At 36.1% G+C, this 20,324-nt stretch overlaps 1 protein-coding gene and 4 non-coding genes across 5 annotated transcripts; 3 read left to right on the top strand and 2 right to left on the bottom strand.

The window, feature by feature from the left end:
• Window positions 1–4,840: 4,840 nt before the first annotated feature.
• On the bottom strand, window positions 4,841–6,919 carry LOC140747673 (uncharacterized). Its single transcript, XM_073080206.1, has one exon. It carries the CDS (start codon window positions 6,536–6,538, stop codon window positions 5,216–5,218), a length of 1,323 nt encoding a protein of 440 aa, XP_072936307.1. The 5' UTR covers window positions 6,539–6,919; the 3' UTR covers window positions 4,841–5,215.
• A 5,607-nt stretch (window positions 6,920–12,526) lies between these two features.
• Window positions 12,527–12,598, top strand: TRNAQ-UUG (transfer RNA glutamine (anticodon UUG)). Its single transcript has one exon. It is a non-coding gene; the product is annotated as a tRNA-Gln (tRNA).
• Window positions 12,599–12,915: 317 nt separating this feature from the next.
• TRNAQ-UUG (transfer RNA glutamine (anticodon UUG)) lies at window positions 12,916–12,987 on the top strand. The gene has a single exon. It is a non-coding gene; the product is annotated as a tRNA-Gln (tRNA).
• Window positions 12,988–13,298: 311 nt separating this feature from the next.
• Window positions 13,299–13,370, top strand: TRNAQ-UUG (transfer RNA glutamine (anticodon UUG)). Its single transcript has one exon. It is a non-coding gene; the product is annotated as a tRNA-Gln (tRNA).
• A 604-nt stretch (window positions 13,371–13,974) lies between these two features.
• TRNAQ-UUG (transfer RNA glutamine (anticodon UUG)) lies at window positions 13,975–14,046 on the bottom strand. Its single transcript has one exon. It is a non-coding gene; the product is annotated as a tRNA-Gln (tRNA).
• Window positions 14,047–20,324: the final 6,278 nt, after the last annotated feature.

The following is a 20,324-nucleotide window of genomic DNA, read 5'->3' as shown; positions in this document are numbered from 1 at the left end:
AATTAAATATTACTATGATCATGTTCAGAGTCGATTTTCTGTTACAATATTTTACAATTATTTACAATTAAACAATTACAATACTTACAATTATTTGTTTTTATATACATTTTTCATTTTTGTCGCTGTTTATTCGTATTTGAATTGTTTAATTAAAGTACCTATATTTATGGAAATGGGTTATATTTTTATATTTTCATTTTTTGTTTGCTTAAATGTTCATGAAATTGATTAAGGTCTTTTAAACTCTTTTAAAACAACATCACATAACAACTGATTGAATTTAAAACATGTGAGTAGATATTAGCTACTTTTTTAATTAATTTGTATTGTTTATTAAACTTTAATGTCGCGGAATAACTGTCCCACAAAATGTCAAAGGGTGTCAGGGTGATGACAATAATAAATAACTACAGATTACTGTAATGAGCATCATAACACAAAATCATTATAATTTGTAAAAGTTAAAGAAGTCGACGTAGAGTCGCGGAGGCTCTATGTAGTCGTAGCTACGAGTAGTATATAATTCTCTTATACCCACTCCGTTTCAGTGGAAATGCCAACGTCAACACAATAGGTGTCGACAGGAGAGCTGTTATGTAGATATCGAGATATTGCGTTATGGCTACCGTTATTGTAATAGCTCAATCGCGCGATTAGCTCAAGAGCTGTGTTACATTTTCGTATGTACACGCAAAGTAAGCTGTTTTGATTTCTAACATGATTTTTAGGTTAAAGAGTTATAGCATATTATGATGTATCTAAAATAAAAAGGTGGTAGAATTGTGGTTCGACTCCGGCAGCACCACCGCCACACCTATTTCTGCCTCATAACAGCAGTGTTGGGCACAGCTGTGTTCCGGTTTGAAGGGTGTGGTAAGGGAGACATACTTTTCCGAGGCGTTCCAGCTTAGTCCTCAGTTGTTACCCTAACAGCGTATCTGGGGCCGATTTCAGGTAGGAATACGTAAATCTATCTGGGTTGGAATGTATGACTGACTGAATGACGGTATGCGAAAACACATACCGCCGTCCTTCCCGGGGTCGCTAGCTGGGCGGTGGCACCTCCCTAGTCTCACCATACTGGGACTACCACTTTTCATTCTCTTAACATAAAAAGGCTGATGCCAAGTTAATCTTCACAGACGCAGGTATCTTATCAACGGCTATCTTCCTTCAAGTTAACAAACAGACATTATTGTTACTTAGAAGCTTAACTTTTTGTTCCCGGCTCCCGGATCAAATTGGTCTAGCGAGAGGTAACTCGATACGCTTCTTGGACAACTTGGCGGACGTAAGCAAGACCCTCTATATAGGTACCGATATCGATAAATATTTTTATTCAAAAATATAGTCCTGCTGCTCTTGAGGTCTAAGATGGAATGGACCAAAGAATTGCCTAACAGAAACGTTGATTCTACATTGAATCTGTATAGCATAAATAAGCATAATATATAATTATTTAATATGGTATGTAGATGTGTAATAATTTCATTTACTTTCTTTACAATCGAAAACCCTTTGTCCACTTCTAAATTAGGCTTCTGTTAGATGGATTCTGTGTCAGCATCTAACGGTCATTCATTGTCCGACCATGAGTCCACATGGTCAGAAGACGCATTCTATTCCTTTTACCTACATGTGGGTGCTACTTCAGCCTTTGACTACTCGACGCTAGTTTCAATAGAGTTAACCATAGTGGTTAAGTTCTTCGACATATTAGTTTGTCATGGTAAATTTAAATAACTTATGTTCGTATATGAGTTTCTCGAATATCGACATGTATTGAATTCAAGATCTAAACAAAAAATAAAATATAATTTTATCACAGCGAAATACCAAACATAATGTTGAACTTTCGGGTCAAAATAAAATACTAAATGCACTCACTCGATAAATCAACACTGACAACACAAATTACTCGAATTTCAAGTTTCAATATCGATAAATAATATAGAACTCGCACATTACTACTACGAAGTTGCGAAACTCCATCGCCCGGGCGTCAACCAAGCGACAGTTTAAAGCAACCCTAACTCGATTCCAATGCCTCTGACTCCGCCGATCTTTATGTAAATTCAGCGATAACTTTGCGACTGTCGTTACGTTACGAAGGCTGTGTACACACTCGACGGTTAAAAAACGTCGAAACTACTAGAAATATTAATTTGGAACACAGACAGTTTTTTTTATCATAAAATCCGAGAAAGAATATAAATTATAATGATTGAAATTTGGTGGCGTATATTAATCTGAAATTATATCAGGATTTACAACGGATGCTTTTGCAGTTTTCTCTAATCAGTTTAATTTAAATTTAAATCTCTGTTGTTTGGCTCTAGGGCATCATAGTCGCAAAAAATTTCATATAGTAAGTGATAGCGTGTTAAGGGCTGCTATCCTTTTGAAATTGGATCTGCAAGAGATTCTTAGTGTACTTAGTTCTTACGGAAGAAATGCATCTGTGATCAAGCTCAGCTAGAACTTCAATCCTATTTTGAATCGACTTCTGGTTGAATTAATGTCGACAGTGACTATTTATTCACATGGACTGTATGAATCTGCAACCTTTGCTATTACTATATTGCTACGAACGAGAGAAATAAATTACTTATGTTTAATTTTTTCGCATTAAAACGTTGCGCGTATAACCAGCCTTATTTTCCGCGGAAAAAACGTCGATTCTAAAAGTTGAACAGATGAGTGCCACGCGGAATTTCATCTCATTCGCGTCGTGACGGTTTTTTCAATGAACCAACCGTATGTAAGTCGATTTATAAGGACGTCAACTCAATATGTACGCGAGATACGTAATTTGCGGAGTTAACGCTTTTTTCGATGTCTCTCTTAAGGGCTTTGACAAAACACCCCTTTTCGTCAAAGTACGTAGGTTGACTTGGGGAGTAGAAGGAAGAGATATAGCTGACAAGTACCTAAGTCTGTTTATTTACTACGAGCTTGTGCCTCGCGGTTTCATCCGCGTTATAAACCTTAAAATTTCTAGCAATTTTTATTTTTTTTCGCAGCCCCTACTTTGTGATTTTTCTAACATATAAATATAGTTTAAAAAACTAAAAAAACACGGACAATATAATGAGGACAATGGTACAATATTATTAAAATCGTGGTTTGTCATCGGTTTTTGATAATTCTTGAAAATTTTGAATTAAACTGAACGTTCAAAGTGGATAGAAATCGGGTTCTAAGATTCCGTTACATAGTTAGATACATACATACATACATGCATACATAATAGATATATACATACATACATACATACATACATACATACATACATACAACCCAAGCTAATAAAAGCTTGTTAAACAGTCACCTAAGTGACTCCTTATAAAATCAACTATGTAAATGTCAGTGAACATCCCGTCAAAATAGATTAAATGACTTCCCAAAGAAAATATATTATTTATCTATTCTTTGTGTATAGTGATTTCGCGGACGCGATACTCCAACCGACTGATATATTCAAACGCCATTATACGCAGCTAGTTTCACGCCGTCAGTCACATGCTGTGCAACTGCTGCACAGGTTTCCTCTCAGAGTAGGCCATAATCCACCGCGTTGAGCAACTTGTGCGAACGGACAGTTTTGCTGGGGGTCCCATCTTCAGGAGATCGGTCCTGACACACTGAAGGGAAATCTATGCCTAAAATTGTATCGTGGCGACTTTCCGCTACTCGTCAAGATATGGCGCCACATATATTCTAAATCACGCTATCGAAGTTTCTTCAACATCATATATATATACAAGCTACGAAACGACCTGACACTATTGAGCACGGCCGCTCTCCGGGCATCTCCCCGGGATCGCCTAGCCCGGCGGGAGATCTCCCTTTGCCAAAGTATATCCATCTATCTATATAATAACTTTAGTAATCAAATAGTTTTTTGTTTTTAATTGGAAAGGATACTCCTTTGCACTGCTTCCGTGCTGCTGCTGCTTTGAACTATGGGCCGGAAATATTTCAGTACATTTTCAGCGCTTATGTTGTTGTAAGGAGAGGTGGTGGATATTTTATTTTACGCTTAGGTTACGATTTAAGCTTAAGCTTACATTTAGGTTTTGGTTTACATCTTCGTTTACTTTTGTGTTTAGGTGTAAATTTAAAATTATATTTACCGTTATATTTATGATCTCGCTAAGGTTTTGGATTTTTTTATTATATGGGACATCTGTAATCAACGCCAGATAGGATCGAATATTCCTACCTGAAGTTAGCCATAGATGCGCTGCTACCCCTGAGGACTAAGGTGGTACGCCTCGGAAAAGTATATCTCCTTTACCACACCCTTCAAACCGGAACACATCAGTGCTTAATATTGCTGTTATGAGGCAGAAATAGGTGTGGCGGTGGTGCCGTCGGAGTCGAAGCAGGAAGGGTTCTAACACCTTCAATTATTCCTCAATAAGATTAAGATTAAGGTTTATGTTTACGTTGTACTTTGAAATTATGTTTGTGTGGAAGATTAAAATTCTATTTTTATGTTTATGATTATTTATATCCCACCAACAGTTATTCTAATCAATTATTTTACACTCTGTAGTGATTATTGAAGTCGATCATATTATTAGAAAGTTTTTTTTAATACAATGTTGTTTAGTTTTGTTTGAGACAATTTATTGAGATTATATTTGTTATATCATGTTCTACAGTTTGTTCTATATTTCATCGTAATTAGAGTACATATTGTTTTGAAAATGTATTCAGGTGCTAAAGAAATGTTAGAGTAATGTATCGAAAGGAATGTTGAGTGTGTGAAGCCATATAGGAGATGGAGAAGTGTGTTCTATGGAAACGGGGCTAATTAAAAGAAAATAAGTTAAAACAGACATCAAGTTTTAATTCTAACAAAATTCCATCAGCCGAGTCTTATCCGGGATACAATTAGAATACCTTTCTTATCCTTCATTATTCAGTTCCTTCTTGTCATCGTATATTTCATAACTTGTTCTTGTTGTTCTTCCTTACCATTTTGTAGTGCAGCAGATCTCGAGGACTACATACTGTTCGTTGCTGTTTTTGACCACCGTCAGCATCTCTCCGTATTTCAATTCAATTTCGTTGTCCATTTTTAAATAATTATATTTGTGTTGCTATCTTTCTCATTAGAATTTTCTGTAATTACTTTTGGCGATATTGGTATATAGCCCGGATTATGGTATAGATTGTGACGACGATGGAGCGATTGCTGGCATTAATCGCAAGAGAATGCTTTTTCACCAGAATGTATCAGCATATGCGAGTGAAGATGACGGAGCGCTGTTGATGTATAAGAACAAAAGTCGCATTTATAACACTTTTCACCTTCGTGGGTCTTATTGTGCATCTTCCAAGTATACCGATCAGGGAATGTTTCTCCGCAACGCTTGCATTCCAGGGGCTTGTCGGAAAAGTGCAGACTTTGAACATGTATGCGCAAATCAGCTTTACGGCTACATGTTGCAGGACACAGTTCGCAAGAAAACACTGGCTTGTCTGTCATACTATGCCTAAGTTTATGCGATTTGAGCGAAGTGGATTGTGTGAAGCGCATGTTGCACTCATCACACTCGTAGGGTTTTTCACCCGTGTGTATGCGCATATGCCGCTTCAGCTTAAATGTGTCGATTGACGCGTACGTACAATGCGGGCAATGATATGGACGTTCCCCGGTGTGATTCAATCTATGGCGTCGTAGCTTGCACAGCTCGACTGTTGCATAATCGCACTCGTTACACTTGTGGGGCTTCTCGAACGTATGCTTGTAACGTACGTGTCTTGCCAGTACTCCTGGAGTTGTAAATGGGCTGTTGCAATACTCGCAAACGTATGGTTTGACACCATTGTGCACATTAACATGATTCTGCAATGATACATGGGTTTTGAAAGTGTGCTCACATATGCTGCATTTGTAAGGCCTTTCGTCATGGTTTGTCATATGGCGTTGCAGGGTGGATCTTTTTTGACATGTATAAGTGCAGATTTTGCATGTAAGTTTTGGTTTGACTTTTTTATTATTTTCTATTATAATTTTTTGACTATTGTCCTTTTTAGATTTGCGTTGTGGTTTCTCTTTTTTCTCAATGGTAGCGTCTTTTTCATTGAATGTTATTACATTATTCACCTTATCCTGCTGCTGTTCTACCTCTTTATTAATATTAACAACAGTCTTTGTTTCCTCCTGTACTACGCTAACATAGCTTAGTTTACACTCACCTGTTTCAGTCGGTACTAACGGGACTGTATGGAACTCCTTTCCACCAAGTAGCATGTGTGCGTCTTCTTGTCTCATTTTCTCTGTATTTTCGGCAACAGCCAATGCGGCAAAATTTTGAGTATCACCAGCTGGTTGGTAATAATAACGCCTTTCATTATCAACGAATGTGGCAACGTCCGCTTCTGCTTTGTCATGCCCAACTACATTCATTTCCGTATTTGTTGTTTCTGTCTCTTCCACTGAGTTATTTTTGAAGCTATTTAAGTATGTTTGGATGATAACCTCGTCTATATCTGTGGGTTTTTTCTTATCTGGAGCCATTTTTACAGCACTGCTTGAATGGTTGATGCTCAACTTACAAATTGATATTAACACTACTTGATTTAGATTTATTTCCAGACTATAGATCGCTTTAAATAAACAGAATATGTGCAACAAACTAATAAAAATTGAAAAACCGTGAGATGACCTCCGAACATAAAGGAATAAATTTAATATTTCGATTGACAAACACGAATAATACTGTAAGACTGGCTTTAGTTCTGAGCAATAGCAGAACGCCCAAAAAAGGCGTAACGTCTCGGGTAAAGATTACAAGTCGACTGAAGGCGGCGCTAGCAGCAATCACAGTGAAGCTTCTATTGCGACGGTCAGCGACATGAAGTTGGTGCGACGGAAAATGCTTGATGTTGGTAGCACTGATATGAGGCTATGATCGATTGAAGGCGTTGTTGACGTCACTCATCAATAACGTCAAACGAAAATGACACATACGATGTAAACCAAAACTGTAGTAATGTCGTAAGACCTGGAAAACTGTTTAACAATGTAATTATCTTTGGAAAAATTGTAAGGATTATTTTAGATCCGAGTTGCAATGCAAATTTAATGTCTTATAACACTAACTTGTGCAAATGATTTATAATTATATAATAATGAATGGACGTGCATATGCTTTTATAATGTCTAGGTCAGCGTTTCTGACCCAATATACCACAGGCGGCCCGCAGCACTACTAGAAGTGGTCCGCGTAGCGAATGGCACATTCTTAGAAAACAGGATTGAAAATAGAGAAGTGTCGTCCTCAACAGAAAAGTTGAAATCATTGTAACTGAGACACATTTTTAAAGGCGAGTACAAAGCTGTCTCAGTTTAGTTTCACATTTCAATCAAAAACCTTTTATCGCATTGCTAATCTATTGACAACCCTACTAAAGAAAAAAACACAATTATTATTTGTTTTGCAGAGAGGAAAATAAGAATTATATTTATTAAAGCATAAGTTGGTAAGTAGTCCAAAGTTTAAAATTAATCAAATCGAGATTACCAACTGCATAAAGAAGCATGAAGTCATACACAATGCACATTGCACATATTATTATGAATGCATGCATGGGATTGCTAAAGTGTGCATCGAATGTAGAATATGAATGAAAAAGAAGATCAGTATGAAGGATAAAGTTTTTATCGTTAGGTTAGGTTACAATGTTGTACTTATACAAAAAAAAAACACTTTCTAAACCCAAAATATTCTTTGCATCTAGTATTTATCATGAAAATAAGAAAAAACAAAGCGAACTAAAATTATGTGTCCGTATAAAACGGAGCCGGTTGCATAAAAGTCACTTTTCCCGCGCAAACACATTGCGCCAATAATATTGACTTATTGGTGACGTAACGGCCTCTGATTGGTTGGGTTTCTGTATTCAAGCAACTCAGTGTTGCTACTATATGTTTTGTTATTCTACCAGCTCACAATACAGACTTTAGATTTAATCAGTTCTAATATAATTCTTAATATGAGTGTAGACACTGAATTAAAAATAAACTTTTGTATTATTGTATTAAGTTGTAATTATTTCAGGATGGCCGAATTTATTATACACCAGTCCTGTCAATTATCTGTTCAAAATTACCTGTCTGCAGCGTTTAAGTACTTGTCAATAATCGGCAAGTTATTCGGTGGATTGTTCGCATGTATCAAAATATTGCATGAAACTAAGCGGGATAGGAAAGAGAGGAGTTAATACTGGGAGTAAAAGAAAATAAAAATAATTTCCAAAATAAATAAATTTTCAATTCGATTAAAATTACGATTTATCTCGCTGTTTATTTGATGCTCCAGTAACAAATTATGTTTGATTATTAACTCACTAATAATAATTATTATAAAAATATCGTACAAATACCTCGATCACTAATAGGAATAATAAAAAATAAATCTATTATAAAAGTTATATTAGTGATTAGAGTTAGATGAAGTATAAATACTAAAAGTAAACATATTATGTATTTTATATCATAGTGTAGATATATATTATAGACTATATAGGTGTTTGACTTGGTATACTTATTATTACAGTGTTACAGTTACGTAGTAACTATTTCTTAATCTGTGGTTACAGTGAGCTATCATCATCTTTATTAGTGATCTACCCTCTTGCATCTTAATATTTTGGCTTATTATGATGGGTATTTTTTTTCTGTAGGTCAGTACTATTTTACAATGCGACGATGCACGTGGTGGTGCGGTACTTGTGTGATTAGCAAAGGATTCCCGGTTCGATTCCCGGCTAGACATACATCTGAATTATGAATTTGGATGCCTGTTTTGGGTCTGTGTTTTTGTGTATTCGTCTTAGTGTGGGCATGTGAGTGTAGAAAGCGTTTTTTTCAGCACAATGTTTAGTGAATTCGTGGTTGTGTTGTTGTGTGCAGGAAGGGAGATGAGGGAGGTTAGTTGCAATTTACTGTTATACGGAAGTCGTTTGCTTATTATTGGTGGTATAAATTAAAATAACAGTAGTGTAATCAAAATAACATAAGTGTGTAGAAAGACTAAAGGCAGATATTTTATTTGAATTGTGTAGTTGATGTAGGCCCTAGAAGCCATTTACCTATTATGTTTTGGTGGTGAGTTTTAAGGCAAGTGAAGACAAGATGACTATGGGCTGGAAGAGCAGGATGGACCCGAATATCTTGCGAGGTAAGTGAAAGCTGACCACAACCGATACAATTATGCTATCAATAGAGACTTTAAAGGGTAATAAAAGCCTATGTCACGCAGTTTATGACTCCAACGACACCTCACATGTTAAAATCCCTCAAACCGTTTGAGCGTCTATATGTTCAAGAAACGTTACCCTCCACAAAAATAAAAAATAAAAGTTTTGATTGTCACTACACTTCAAAAGTTAGTTGCATTTTAGTTAGAAGATCACGTCTCTTGGCTTTTAGCGTTGATACAAAGGATACCTCCATTTGCTTACCAAGACATAGTCATGCCAACGGAATTTCACCCGTAATGTGTGTACAGTAAGGCTAAAACCGCACGGCAAGTTACCAAGAAGCTGTGCTAAGAGGAAACGGATGTTATTTTGAGTGGAATAAGAATTTCTATCCATAATCATATATTCTTGGTTCGGAATTGAGACTTGGTGTCGTTACAGGATTATCGCCCCTGTGTCTGTGTGTCACGGTTGGTTCTTCTATGTGGAGTCGTAAAGCAGGTGCGACAGATAGGGCTGTCGATCTTTTTGCAAAATTTTTTGTAACATTTATTTTTAAACGAGCTTTTGCCCGCGGCATCGCTCGCGTTACGAAGTAATATTATTAACTAAGAAGATTTTTACAAACTTTCATCCCCTATTTTATCCCCTGTGGGGTAGAATTGATCAAAATCCTTTCTTAGCGGATGCCTACGTCATAACATCTAATTGTATGCCAAATTTCAGCCCGATCCGTCCAGTGGTTTGGGCTGTGCGTTGATAGATCACTATGTCAGTCAGTCACCTTTGAGTTATATACATTTGGATTTATCTCAGTATTGTATTTAACTGTTTTTAATAAATGATCATATTTTTTTAAATATACTTTTGTAGTGAAGTAAATCAACATTATAACTAATTTTTTTTGTATAAAAGCTATTACGAGCTCTAGAGGATGAAAAAACGAACACACAAATTAGTCTATCTGTTTTATAATATAATCGTATTTTTTTTAACTCAAATATTGTATGACTGAATATTGTTTCCTTTATTTTATGAGATGTGTGTAATCTTTAAGTCTAAGCCTAAGTCTAGGTACATACCTAGACTTAGACTTAGACTTAAATGAGGTCTAAATTGGAACAATTCTACGTTTCTGCCTTGCCACACTTCAAACCAAAATACAGTCGGGCCACACTGCTGTTAAAAGCGGAAGTATATTCAGTGATGTTGCCATATTCAAGCCACCAGATTCTACCATCCTTAAATTGAATAACCTACCAAAAGGGCCCAGCAGACATGTTACTTTTAATAAAAGTTTTCAAGGGTGTGTGAAGTCTACCATTTTGCACTTAACGAGCGTAGTGGACTATGACCTAAAACCCTCACTCTGAGAGGAATCCCGTGCCCACCAGTGGAGAAATAACCGACACCGGTAACCCAACGCAAATCATCGAAACTTAATTCGACATCGATGCAATTTCCAAATGCGAATCGCCGGTATTAGAAGGGCTGCAAAATAAAATTTGAACGCGCAACCCTATAGAACGCGGCGACAGTGGATACAATTTGAATAAAGATCGGGACGCTGCGTTCCGGAAGGGTGGAGAGATGGGGTGATCGGTAAGTGATACTCTCGTGATGAAATTGCCAACGACTTGTGGATTATCAAGCCTTCCACTCGAATCTACTTTATTTTATTGTTTTGGAACGAGGTAGGAAGGGATGGGTTAGTGGTAGAATTCCGATGTCATGTTGGGTTCACGGTTCAAATCCTAGGTGTTATATTTTTTGAGTATTTGCTATTTAGAAATTAATTTGCTTTCGCATACTTTAAAGGTGAAAAAATATTATGTTATAAACTCCTTGCTTAAGACTTCTGAAATGATATGCAGTGATCGTTGCTATAAAAATTTCAAATACATAATTGAAGTAATTTTGTTCTTGACGCCATTTTACATAATTTTGTGGTAAGGGAGTCATACTTATTTCATTAAATATCGGAATTTTAACTTAGTAGATTCATTGCTACCATTGAGGGTACCAATATATATGTGATCGGCCTGAAGTAGGACTCCTAAGCCCAGATTTATCCAGAATTACAAGGGTCCATGGACGGCAATAGGTACTTACCACTTAATCCTTACTCCTTACTTAATATTATAAATCCGAAAGTAACTCTGTCTGTCTGTCTGGTTGTCTCTTTTTCACGCCTAAACCATTCATTCAGTAGTTTGGGCGTGAAGAAGAGACAACCAGACAGACAGACAGACAGTTACTTTCGGATTTATAATATTAGTAAGGAAGTAAGGATAAGGATTGTTCGATCGTGTACAAACATGACAATCTTATGGACTAAGATCCCGATATAAGACGACCTTCACTGAGCTGCTTAATGGATGAAACTCTTTTATATCAACTTAAATATTTCAAAAAGTATATTGCAAATTGACTGATTTTTTTTAGTCAAGCCACTTTCAATATACTTTTTGACATATTTAATTTGATATAAAAAACGTTTCATCAATTATGCAGCTCGGTGAAGGTCGTCTTATATCGGGATCTTCTACCATTACGAATTTTCGATCTGGTCGCACGAATTTAACATTTTTTACCCATCACCAAAAATGAATAACGCCGCTAAAGAAGTTTTCACTACAAAACCTCTGAACGAGTACGAAGTAGCGGGTAAAGCTATTATGTATACCATATTTATAGATGAATATAAATTTGGTACCGCTTTAGAAATGTTCTACATGAGTATGTGCACCTGAAATCTTAATTATTTAGAACAATACGAATTAATTAAAAACATTGTTTATTTAATAACATCGACAGATTTGGAACACCTGTTACATGCAAGTAGTGTATTTAGCTTGTTGTAATTAAGTTATGATTGTTTTTCTTTATGGTTCGATTTTTTATTATTGAAATAGCAAATGACCATGCAGTCCACTTTTTTGTAACCTCAGCCATCCAGGGCCATACGTAACCAACTCCATAGGAATCGCCCAGCCAGCGACCCCGAGAAGGACGGCGGTACTCGTATGTGTGTTCGCATATCGACGTGTCCACCAGACGGTGTGGCGAGCGTCGCGCTCGCCGGGGCGGAGCCCGACGGGGCAACGCGCTAAGTAGACTCCGGATGCGTTCGTCTGGAGATCCCGGAGTCCTCTACGCAGTGCCGAGGACCACCGTGCCGCTCCGACGGCATGGGGTACCTTTTGAAGGTTTCCCCCTCGTAAACAAAAAAAACATAGATAACTATATTATCTTAAATAATTTACAAAACATAATATGCAATTTGTTATCATTTGTCATCGGTTCCATGGTGTAATGGTTAGCACTCTGGACTTTGAATCCAGCGATCCGAGTTCAAATCTCGGTGGAACCTGTCTTTTATTAATATGACATTATTAATTACCTGCTTAATTAGGTATAATTAGGAAGTTGGTTAGGTCAGATAGTTGTGATAATTAAGATAAATAATTTAACTATGAGCGCACATTTATCGTATGTTTTATTGGCGTAAGGTATATTTTACGTATCGGCTTATATGTGTGTCATTGACACCCACGATAGAGTAGGTCTCTAAGTGTGGGGATATGGGCGTAAAAAGCATGTTCCTTTGTACTTCTGGTGACATTGATAACTAAATCATTCTTAAATAATTTACAAAATATAATATGCAATTTGTTATCATTAGTCATCGGTTCCATGGTGTAATGGTTAGCACTCTGGACTTTGAATCCAGCGATCCGAGTTCAAATCTCGGTGGAACCTGTCTTTTATTATTATGACATTATTAATTACCTGCTTTATTAGGTATAATTAGGTAGTTGGGCAGGTTAGTTAGTTCTGATAATTAAGATTAATGATTTAAATATGACCGCGAATTTAACGTATACTTTATAGGCGTAAGGAATATTTTACTTATCGGCATGTGTGTGTGTCAATGACATCCACGATGGAGCATCTAAGTGTGCGGCTATTGGCATAAAGCGTATATCTTTGTACTTTTGGTGACATAGATAACTATATTATACTTATATAATTTACAAAATATAATATGCAATTTCTTATTATTAAACATCGGTTCCATGGTGTAATGGTTAGCACTCTGGACTTTGAATCCAGCGATCCGAGTTCAAATCTCGGAGGAACCTGTCTTTTACTATTATGACGTTATTAATTGCCTGCTTAATTATATCGATAAACTGTCAGTTCTGGTAATTAAAATAAACTACGTTAATAAGACCGCAACCCTCAGGTATATTTTCTGTATTTGACAATGATTAATTGAGAGAGTTTTAGAAGTAATTAAAATATGGGCAAACTATTATAAAATATTAATTAAAAATATTAAATGTTCGTAGAACTACAACTTTATCCGGGAAACACTGTATATCATAATTTTTATACATTTTTTACCCTCAAGTACCATACATGTAGTATATTATTTTCAAATAAGTAAAAAAAATCCTATTAAATATTTTTTTAATTTGTGTTTAAATTTATTAAAACTTGATATAAAAATATTACGTTTAGGTAAAAAAAATATATTGATATTATAAATTATTATTAATGTTAAAAATAAAAATAATTATAAATTGTAACAGGTAACTGACGCGTATTTTTGTAATAAACTTTTTCACTTTACAAAGTAACCTACTTTATTTTGTATAGTACCAAAATTTAGGTATTAGTTTTTTATTTGTAAACGATTACCTGTATTTTCTACTTGTTGCGGAAGCAACAGGTACAAAATATAGGTTCCACCGAGATTTGAACTCGGATCGCTGGATTCAAAGTCCAGAGTGCTAACCATTACACCATGGAACCGTACATCTGTGTATCCTAAATTAATATCCACGACAGCCGATGAGCCTTTCACTAAGTGACGTCAAGACGTAAGGTTGTTTTCACACGATTACGAAAGTGAAAGGCAGACGAGCTGTGAGCTGCTTTGAGAACATGTTAAGTAAGTAATAATCGTATGGGAACTTTTAACATTACTATGCCGATACTATTACTGCACGAATTATATTTTTACGAAGAACATCGAAATAAAAAAAAAATCAAGCAGATTAATTCGAATACAAAGACCAATCATACAACTTAGAATGGTGTTTTGTTTATGGAGATTATTAAAGCGGCGATATAAACTTTATAACACATAATACCTATTGATTATGGAAGGAAAGGAACCCGCACTCACCTGTTATCTTGTCTTCGTTAATTCCAAGGGTCGACCCTTTCTTCATTCCATGAAAGTATTTGATGTTGATTGATGAGGTCCAAAACTTTCTCTTGCGTTCACAATGTGTGGGTTGACAGACGGAGATTTTACACAAGGGAAAAAAGGACGTAGACAAGGATGATGGCATAGACAAGGTTTTATATTTTATTAAGAAAGGGATAAAGATTCCTACATATACCCCCCTCGAAGACAGCAAAAGGCTGATCTTCCAAAAGCCATGAATAACAATAGAAAAGAGCAGAAAGATTAATTGAAAGAATTGAAAAAATTGAATTTTTAGAAAATATGGTTTGATATTTAACAAAAAAACATTAAAGAAAATTAGAAATAGTATTGACAACAAAGTGATTCTATTATTCTTGCAAGGGTAAGACACAGACCTTGAGTGCAGGTCTTTGAATAAGACCTTTGGAAGTTTTAATGGTGACAGCTCTGACTATGTTATCCTGCCCAGGATGTAGCTTGACAATCCTACCCAGCTTCCAACTCAGTGGAGGAACGTCATCTTCTTTGATGAGAATTAAATCATTAAGTTTCAAATTATCAGTGCACTTAAACCACTTTTGCCGTTGTTGCAATGTATGTAGATAATTCTTAGACCAATGTTTCCAAAAGCTTTGTGCTAGTTTTTGCAGCAATTGCCAGCGAGAAAGTAATCCTATCTTATCATCAATGCGATTATACTCAGGCACTGACACAAGAGGTGTGCCTATAAGAAAATGACCAGGGGTCAATGTTGTGAGATCATTTGGGTCACTGGAAAGTGGGCAAAGTGGCCGAGAATTAAGAATAGCTTCAATCCTACAAAATAAAGTATATAATTCTTCGAACGTTAAACATTGGTGACCAATAACTCGCTTTAGGTGATATTTTGCAGATTTTACTACTGCTTCAGATATTCCATTAAAATGTGGAGCAGCAGCTGGTGAGAAATGCCAATTTATCTTACGTTCAGTTAATTGGGATGTCAAGCCACCATTGGACTTTGATAAAATACTATACAACTCTCGAAAGTGACTGTTTGCACCCCTAAAATTAGTGCCATTATCAGTGTACATATCATGACATATACCTCGTCTTGCAACAAATCTATCAAGGGCCGCCAAAAATGCACTAGTAGAGAGATCAGAAACAATTTCGAGATGAACTGCTTTAGTACTAAAGCATACAAATATGCAGAGATAACTCTTTTGAAATTTTGCTGAACGTAAACTACTGGACTTAGTTTGTATTGGCCCAGCAAAATCAACCCCTACTATTGAAAATGGACGTGAAGGTGTTACTCTTGTGTCTGGTAATTCACCCATGAACGGTGCTACTACTCGAGGATTACATCGGAAACAGGTAAGGCATTTATAAGTTCTGCTTCGTACAGTCTGTTTTCCATTTAATATCCAAAACTGATGACGTAATATAGAATGGAGCGTATTAGGACCCACATGCAGGTACCGAATGTGAAAACAGTCTACTATTAAATTTGTCAAATGATGTGATCGAGGTAATAAAATGGGGTGTTTAGAGCCAAAGTCCAGGTGAGAATTTTTCAACCTACCACCAACTCTCAATAAGCCATCTGAATCTATGAACAGTGCCAAACGATTTAGACTAGTATTACAATACTGATTTTGTCTGAGTGATAATATTTCCCTCTGAAACAATTGACCTTGAACAAATTTAATCCATAAATGTTGGGCCTGCTTTAATTCATCACCATTGGGAGGGCCAAGGATTTTGTTCGTCACATTCTTGCAATTATGTATAAAGCGTCTGTATAAAGCCGTAACATGCAAAAGCTTATTTAAGGAATTATAACGGTATAATAAGTTTTCTGATTCTGCAATAGTATTTTGGGTGCTATGGCAACTTATAATTTCCTTATCATCATCACAATCAGTTGTGGTGGCACCACGCGGAGCTGGCCACGTATGATGATTGTCTTGCAGCCAGTCTGGACCCCACCAAAGGTGATGATTTACAAGCTCTTTGGGTAGGAGCCCTCGACAAGAAGCATCAGCTGGGTTCTTGGCTGATGGGACATAACGCCAAACTTGTGGTTCTACTAATTCATGAATTTGAGACACCCTATTGCCTTCATACATTCGAAGTGTATGAGGCGACCTTTGAAGCCAAGCCAGTACAATAGTAGAATCACACCAAATTGTTGTAGAAGAAATTGCAACAGATATAACATTCTTAACATAATGGACTAATTTTGCTGCCAATAATGCACCATTTAGCTCTAATCTAGGAATGGTGAGTCTTTTTTTTATGGGTGCAACTTTAGATTTTGCAATCAATAAATGCAACTTCACTTGTTGATCAGCATTAACAACTCTTAAATAAACTACTGCTGAATATCCCCGTTCACTAGCATCACTAAATGCATGTAACTGACAATCAGTGTTTCCCTTTGGATAGACATGTCTGGGAATGGTCACCCTCTGCAACAAACTAAACTGTTCTGAAAATTCCCGCCATTCCTTAATAAAGTCCTCAGGAGGTATCTCATCCCAACCAATATGTAAAATCCAGAGACGTTGCATCATAGACTTTGCTGTAAACGTTACTGGTGATAACCAGCCACAGGGATCATATATTTTTGATATATTGGATAATAATGCCCGTTTTGTCAGCGAATTTCCTTGCAGATCAGCATTATAGAGAAAGTTATCACTAGAAGAACTCCATTTAATTCCTAAGACCTTGACAGTAAAATCAGTACTGGAATCACCATTGAGAGAAATCTCAAAATGTTCTTGAGGCAAATCCCTTAACAAATCATTATTGTTACTGCACCATTTTCTTAATTCAAATCCTCCTAATTTAAGCAAATTAATAAGTTGAAGTTTTAGTTCCTGCGCTGCATTTAAATCTGACTGACCCGTTACAATGTCATCCACAAATATATCCTTCAGCAATACTTCGCTTACCTGCGGAAAATCTACGGCCCCATCTAAAGCTAATTGATGAAGTGCACGCATTGCTAAGAACGGCGCAGAAGTTATGCCATATGTAACCGTATTTAATTCGTATTCATGTACTGGCTCCCCAATATGATCACGCCAAAATATACGTTGAAACCTACGATCATCTGGATGTAATACAATCTGTCGGTACATCTGTTTGATATCACAAATGAACACAACCTCATGAATTCTAAAACGCAAAATTATATCTGAAATATTGTGTTGAAGTTTTGGTCCAGCATATAAAATATGATTCAAGGAAATTCCATTGTCAGTTACCATGCTAGCATCGAAAACTACTCTGAGTTTTGTTGTACTACTAGAATCCTTAAGTATACCATGATGAGGAATGGTATAACCACTATCCAACGATGGAGTTTTAACCAGAGACATGTGCCCTAACTCTTGATATTCTTTTAGAAAATCTGAATACATAGACTTTAATGTAGCATTTCGACTGAGTCTCCTTTCCAGAGCATAAAATCTTTTTAAGGCTGAATCATATGAATTTCCTAATTTGATTGGATCCAACTTAAAGGGAAGACGGACCACGAATCTACCAGTAGAATCTCTCAAGTATGTATCCTTAAAGTGGTTTTCACAGTGTATGTCTTCTGAACTATTTAATGTGGTGCTACCTGGAGGTTCCTCTGATTCCCAAAATTTTTGTAAAGTGTCAGAAATATTATGGCCACATTCGCAAGAGACATGAAAACTAGATATTGGAGCAGATTCTTCTCCATCAGAAATAGTTTTCCCAATCAGTACCCACCCAAATATAGTTTTTATTGCACCAGGGAATGGTAAAGACGACTTGACTACTGCATCATTTAATAAAATTGAATCATAAAGGTCACTTCCAATAAGAATATCAATTTTTCCCTTTATGTGGAATGTGGGGTCTGCCAATTGATAGTTTGCAAAATGTTTAACTACATCCTTTGACACAGAGCGTGATGGTAGATTTTTTGTAAGTTGTTGTAATATTAAAGCCTTTGTTGTAACTATAGGAGAGTATTCATGACGAGACTTTAATACACAATCCACCTTTCCTTGCGCCTGATTAGAGGACCTTCCTCCTAACCCTGTTACAAATGTATTATCATGACTTATACTCAAATTAAGACGGCGAACACAAGATTCAGTAATAAAAGTAGCCTCTGAACCTGGATCAATTAATGCTCGACCTTCTATCCAGTTTCCATGTCGATCCTGGATATGTACAATAGCTGTAGCCAACAACACAATATTTCTTTTGTCTTTGATATGTTTATCATGGAATGTGGAGCTCAGAGCAGACACTTCATTACTTTCGTTAACCTCTGGCAACTCCTCATTATCACCTTCACAAGACTGTATGACAGCAGCACTCTTGGTATTATATGCATTCCTCAAACTATTATCATGCAATAAGGTATGATGAAGTCCGCCACATTCCTTACATGAAGACTTAGATTTGCAAAAACGACTTAAATGTGGTCGGAGGCAGTTATAACATAGCCTGTTCAATCTAACAAATTCTCTGCGCGCAACGATAGACATATTCAAAAATTTATCACAGCTATACAAATTATGGAACTGTTCTGTACAACACTTGCATTGATTAGGTTCCAAGCTTGTAGCAAAGACTTGCCTTGACCTTTGAGTTTGATGATTATTAGAAGTGTTAAATTTTAACTGTAATTTGGAAGCCTCTAGAGCCTTACAACGTGATTCGAGAAAACTCAATAAGTCTGAAAAGTCAGGTATATCACAATTACCGTGTTGGAGTTCGAAAGAATTTCTTAACTCAATATCCATTTTTTTTAAGAGGATATGGAGAATAATAAAACTCCATTCAGAAACTGGCATGCCAAGTGCTTCTAATGCTCTAATATTTTCCTTGAGATTATCAACAAACGAACGCAAATTTGAGTTTGATCTACTTGCAATATTCGGAAGACTCATGATATTATCAAGATGTGTGTCAGCAATAAGACGTTTGTTATCATAACGACATAATAAAAGATCATAGGCAATTTGATAATTTTCCTCAGTAATAGGTAAATGTTTAATAAGACCCTCTGCATCACTAGTCAAGCAACTAATCAAATGGTGCATTTTTTGAATGGAATTTAATCTATTATTACAATGAACTAAACTGTTAAATACAGATAAAAAACTTTGAAACTTTGTAACTTGACCGTCAAAGTTAGGCAACTTCAATTTTGGCAATGAAAACTCATTATGACCACACATATCGAATTTAGGACTAGGATCTTGGGACTTAGGTGAGGAACACTCCTCGTGTCCGTATATCTCCGAATAAATTACCTTTATATTATAGTAGGTCTTCATAAAGTCATCATATATCTCTTTATGAATCTCTGGGTCAAAATCCTTGGGCTTCTTATCCTCTATTTTAACGTGTGATTTCAAGAAATTTCTTTTAATATTTTCAATATCACGATACCGAATCGAAAACTGTCTGGTTTTACTAAGCACGGGGTCATTAGCAACGACATTAATGTCCCGTAAAGAACTGATTGCAAGTCTATGTTCTATTTGAAAATGGTTACTCATTTTCCCGAAATATTGTTAATCACCACTTATTATTACGATATTTATCACAAATAGCACTATAACTTTGTATTGCACGCACCTTTAACTTTGATTCGAGTCGATTCAATTCAACTTGCAAAATTTTTGCAAACTTTTCTAGAACTCAACGTTTGCACTAGTGATGTCTTTATCTCCGGTTTCCCCGGAAATAGAATAAGTAATTGAATGAATGAACTTGACCTATAAACAACTTTTGTAATAGATAATGAATGATTTCAATAAACTTGACCTGAACCTGATACTCTCTGTGGCTACAACCCTAACCGGATGCGGAGTTTGGAACTCAATGTTAT

The sequence above is a fragment of the Epargyreus clarus genome, unplaced genomic scaffold (genome assembly GCF_041222505.1).
Source record: "Epargyreus clarus isolate Ecla_fem2 unplaced genomic scaffold, WU_Ecla_fem_2.2 ptg000015l, whole genome shotgun sequence".
Classification (NCBI taxonomy): Eukaryota; Metazoa; Arthropoda; class Insecta; order Lepidoptera; family Hesperiidae; genus Epargyreus; species Epargyreus clarus.
This window is presented reverse-complemented; position numbering and strand designations above follow the sequence as displayed.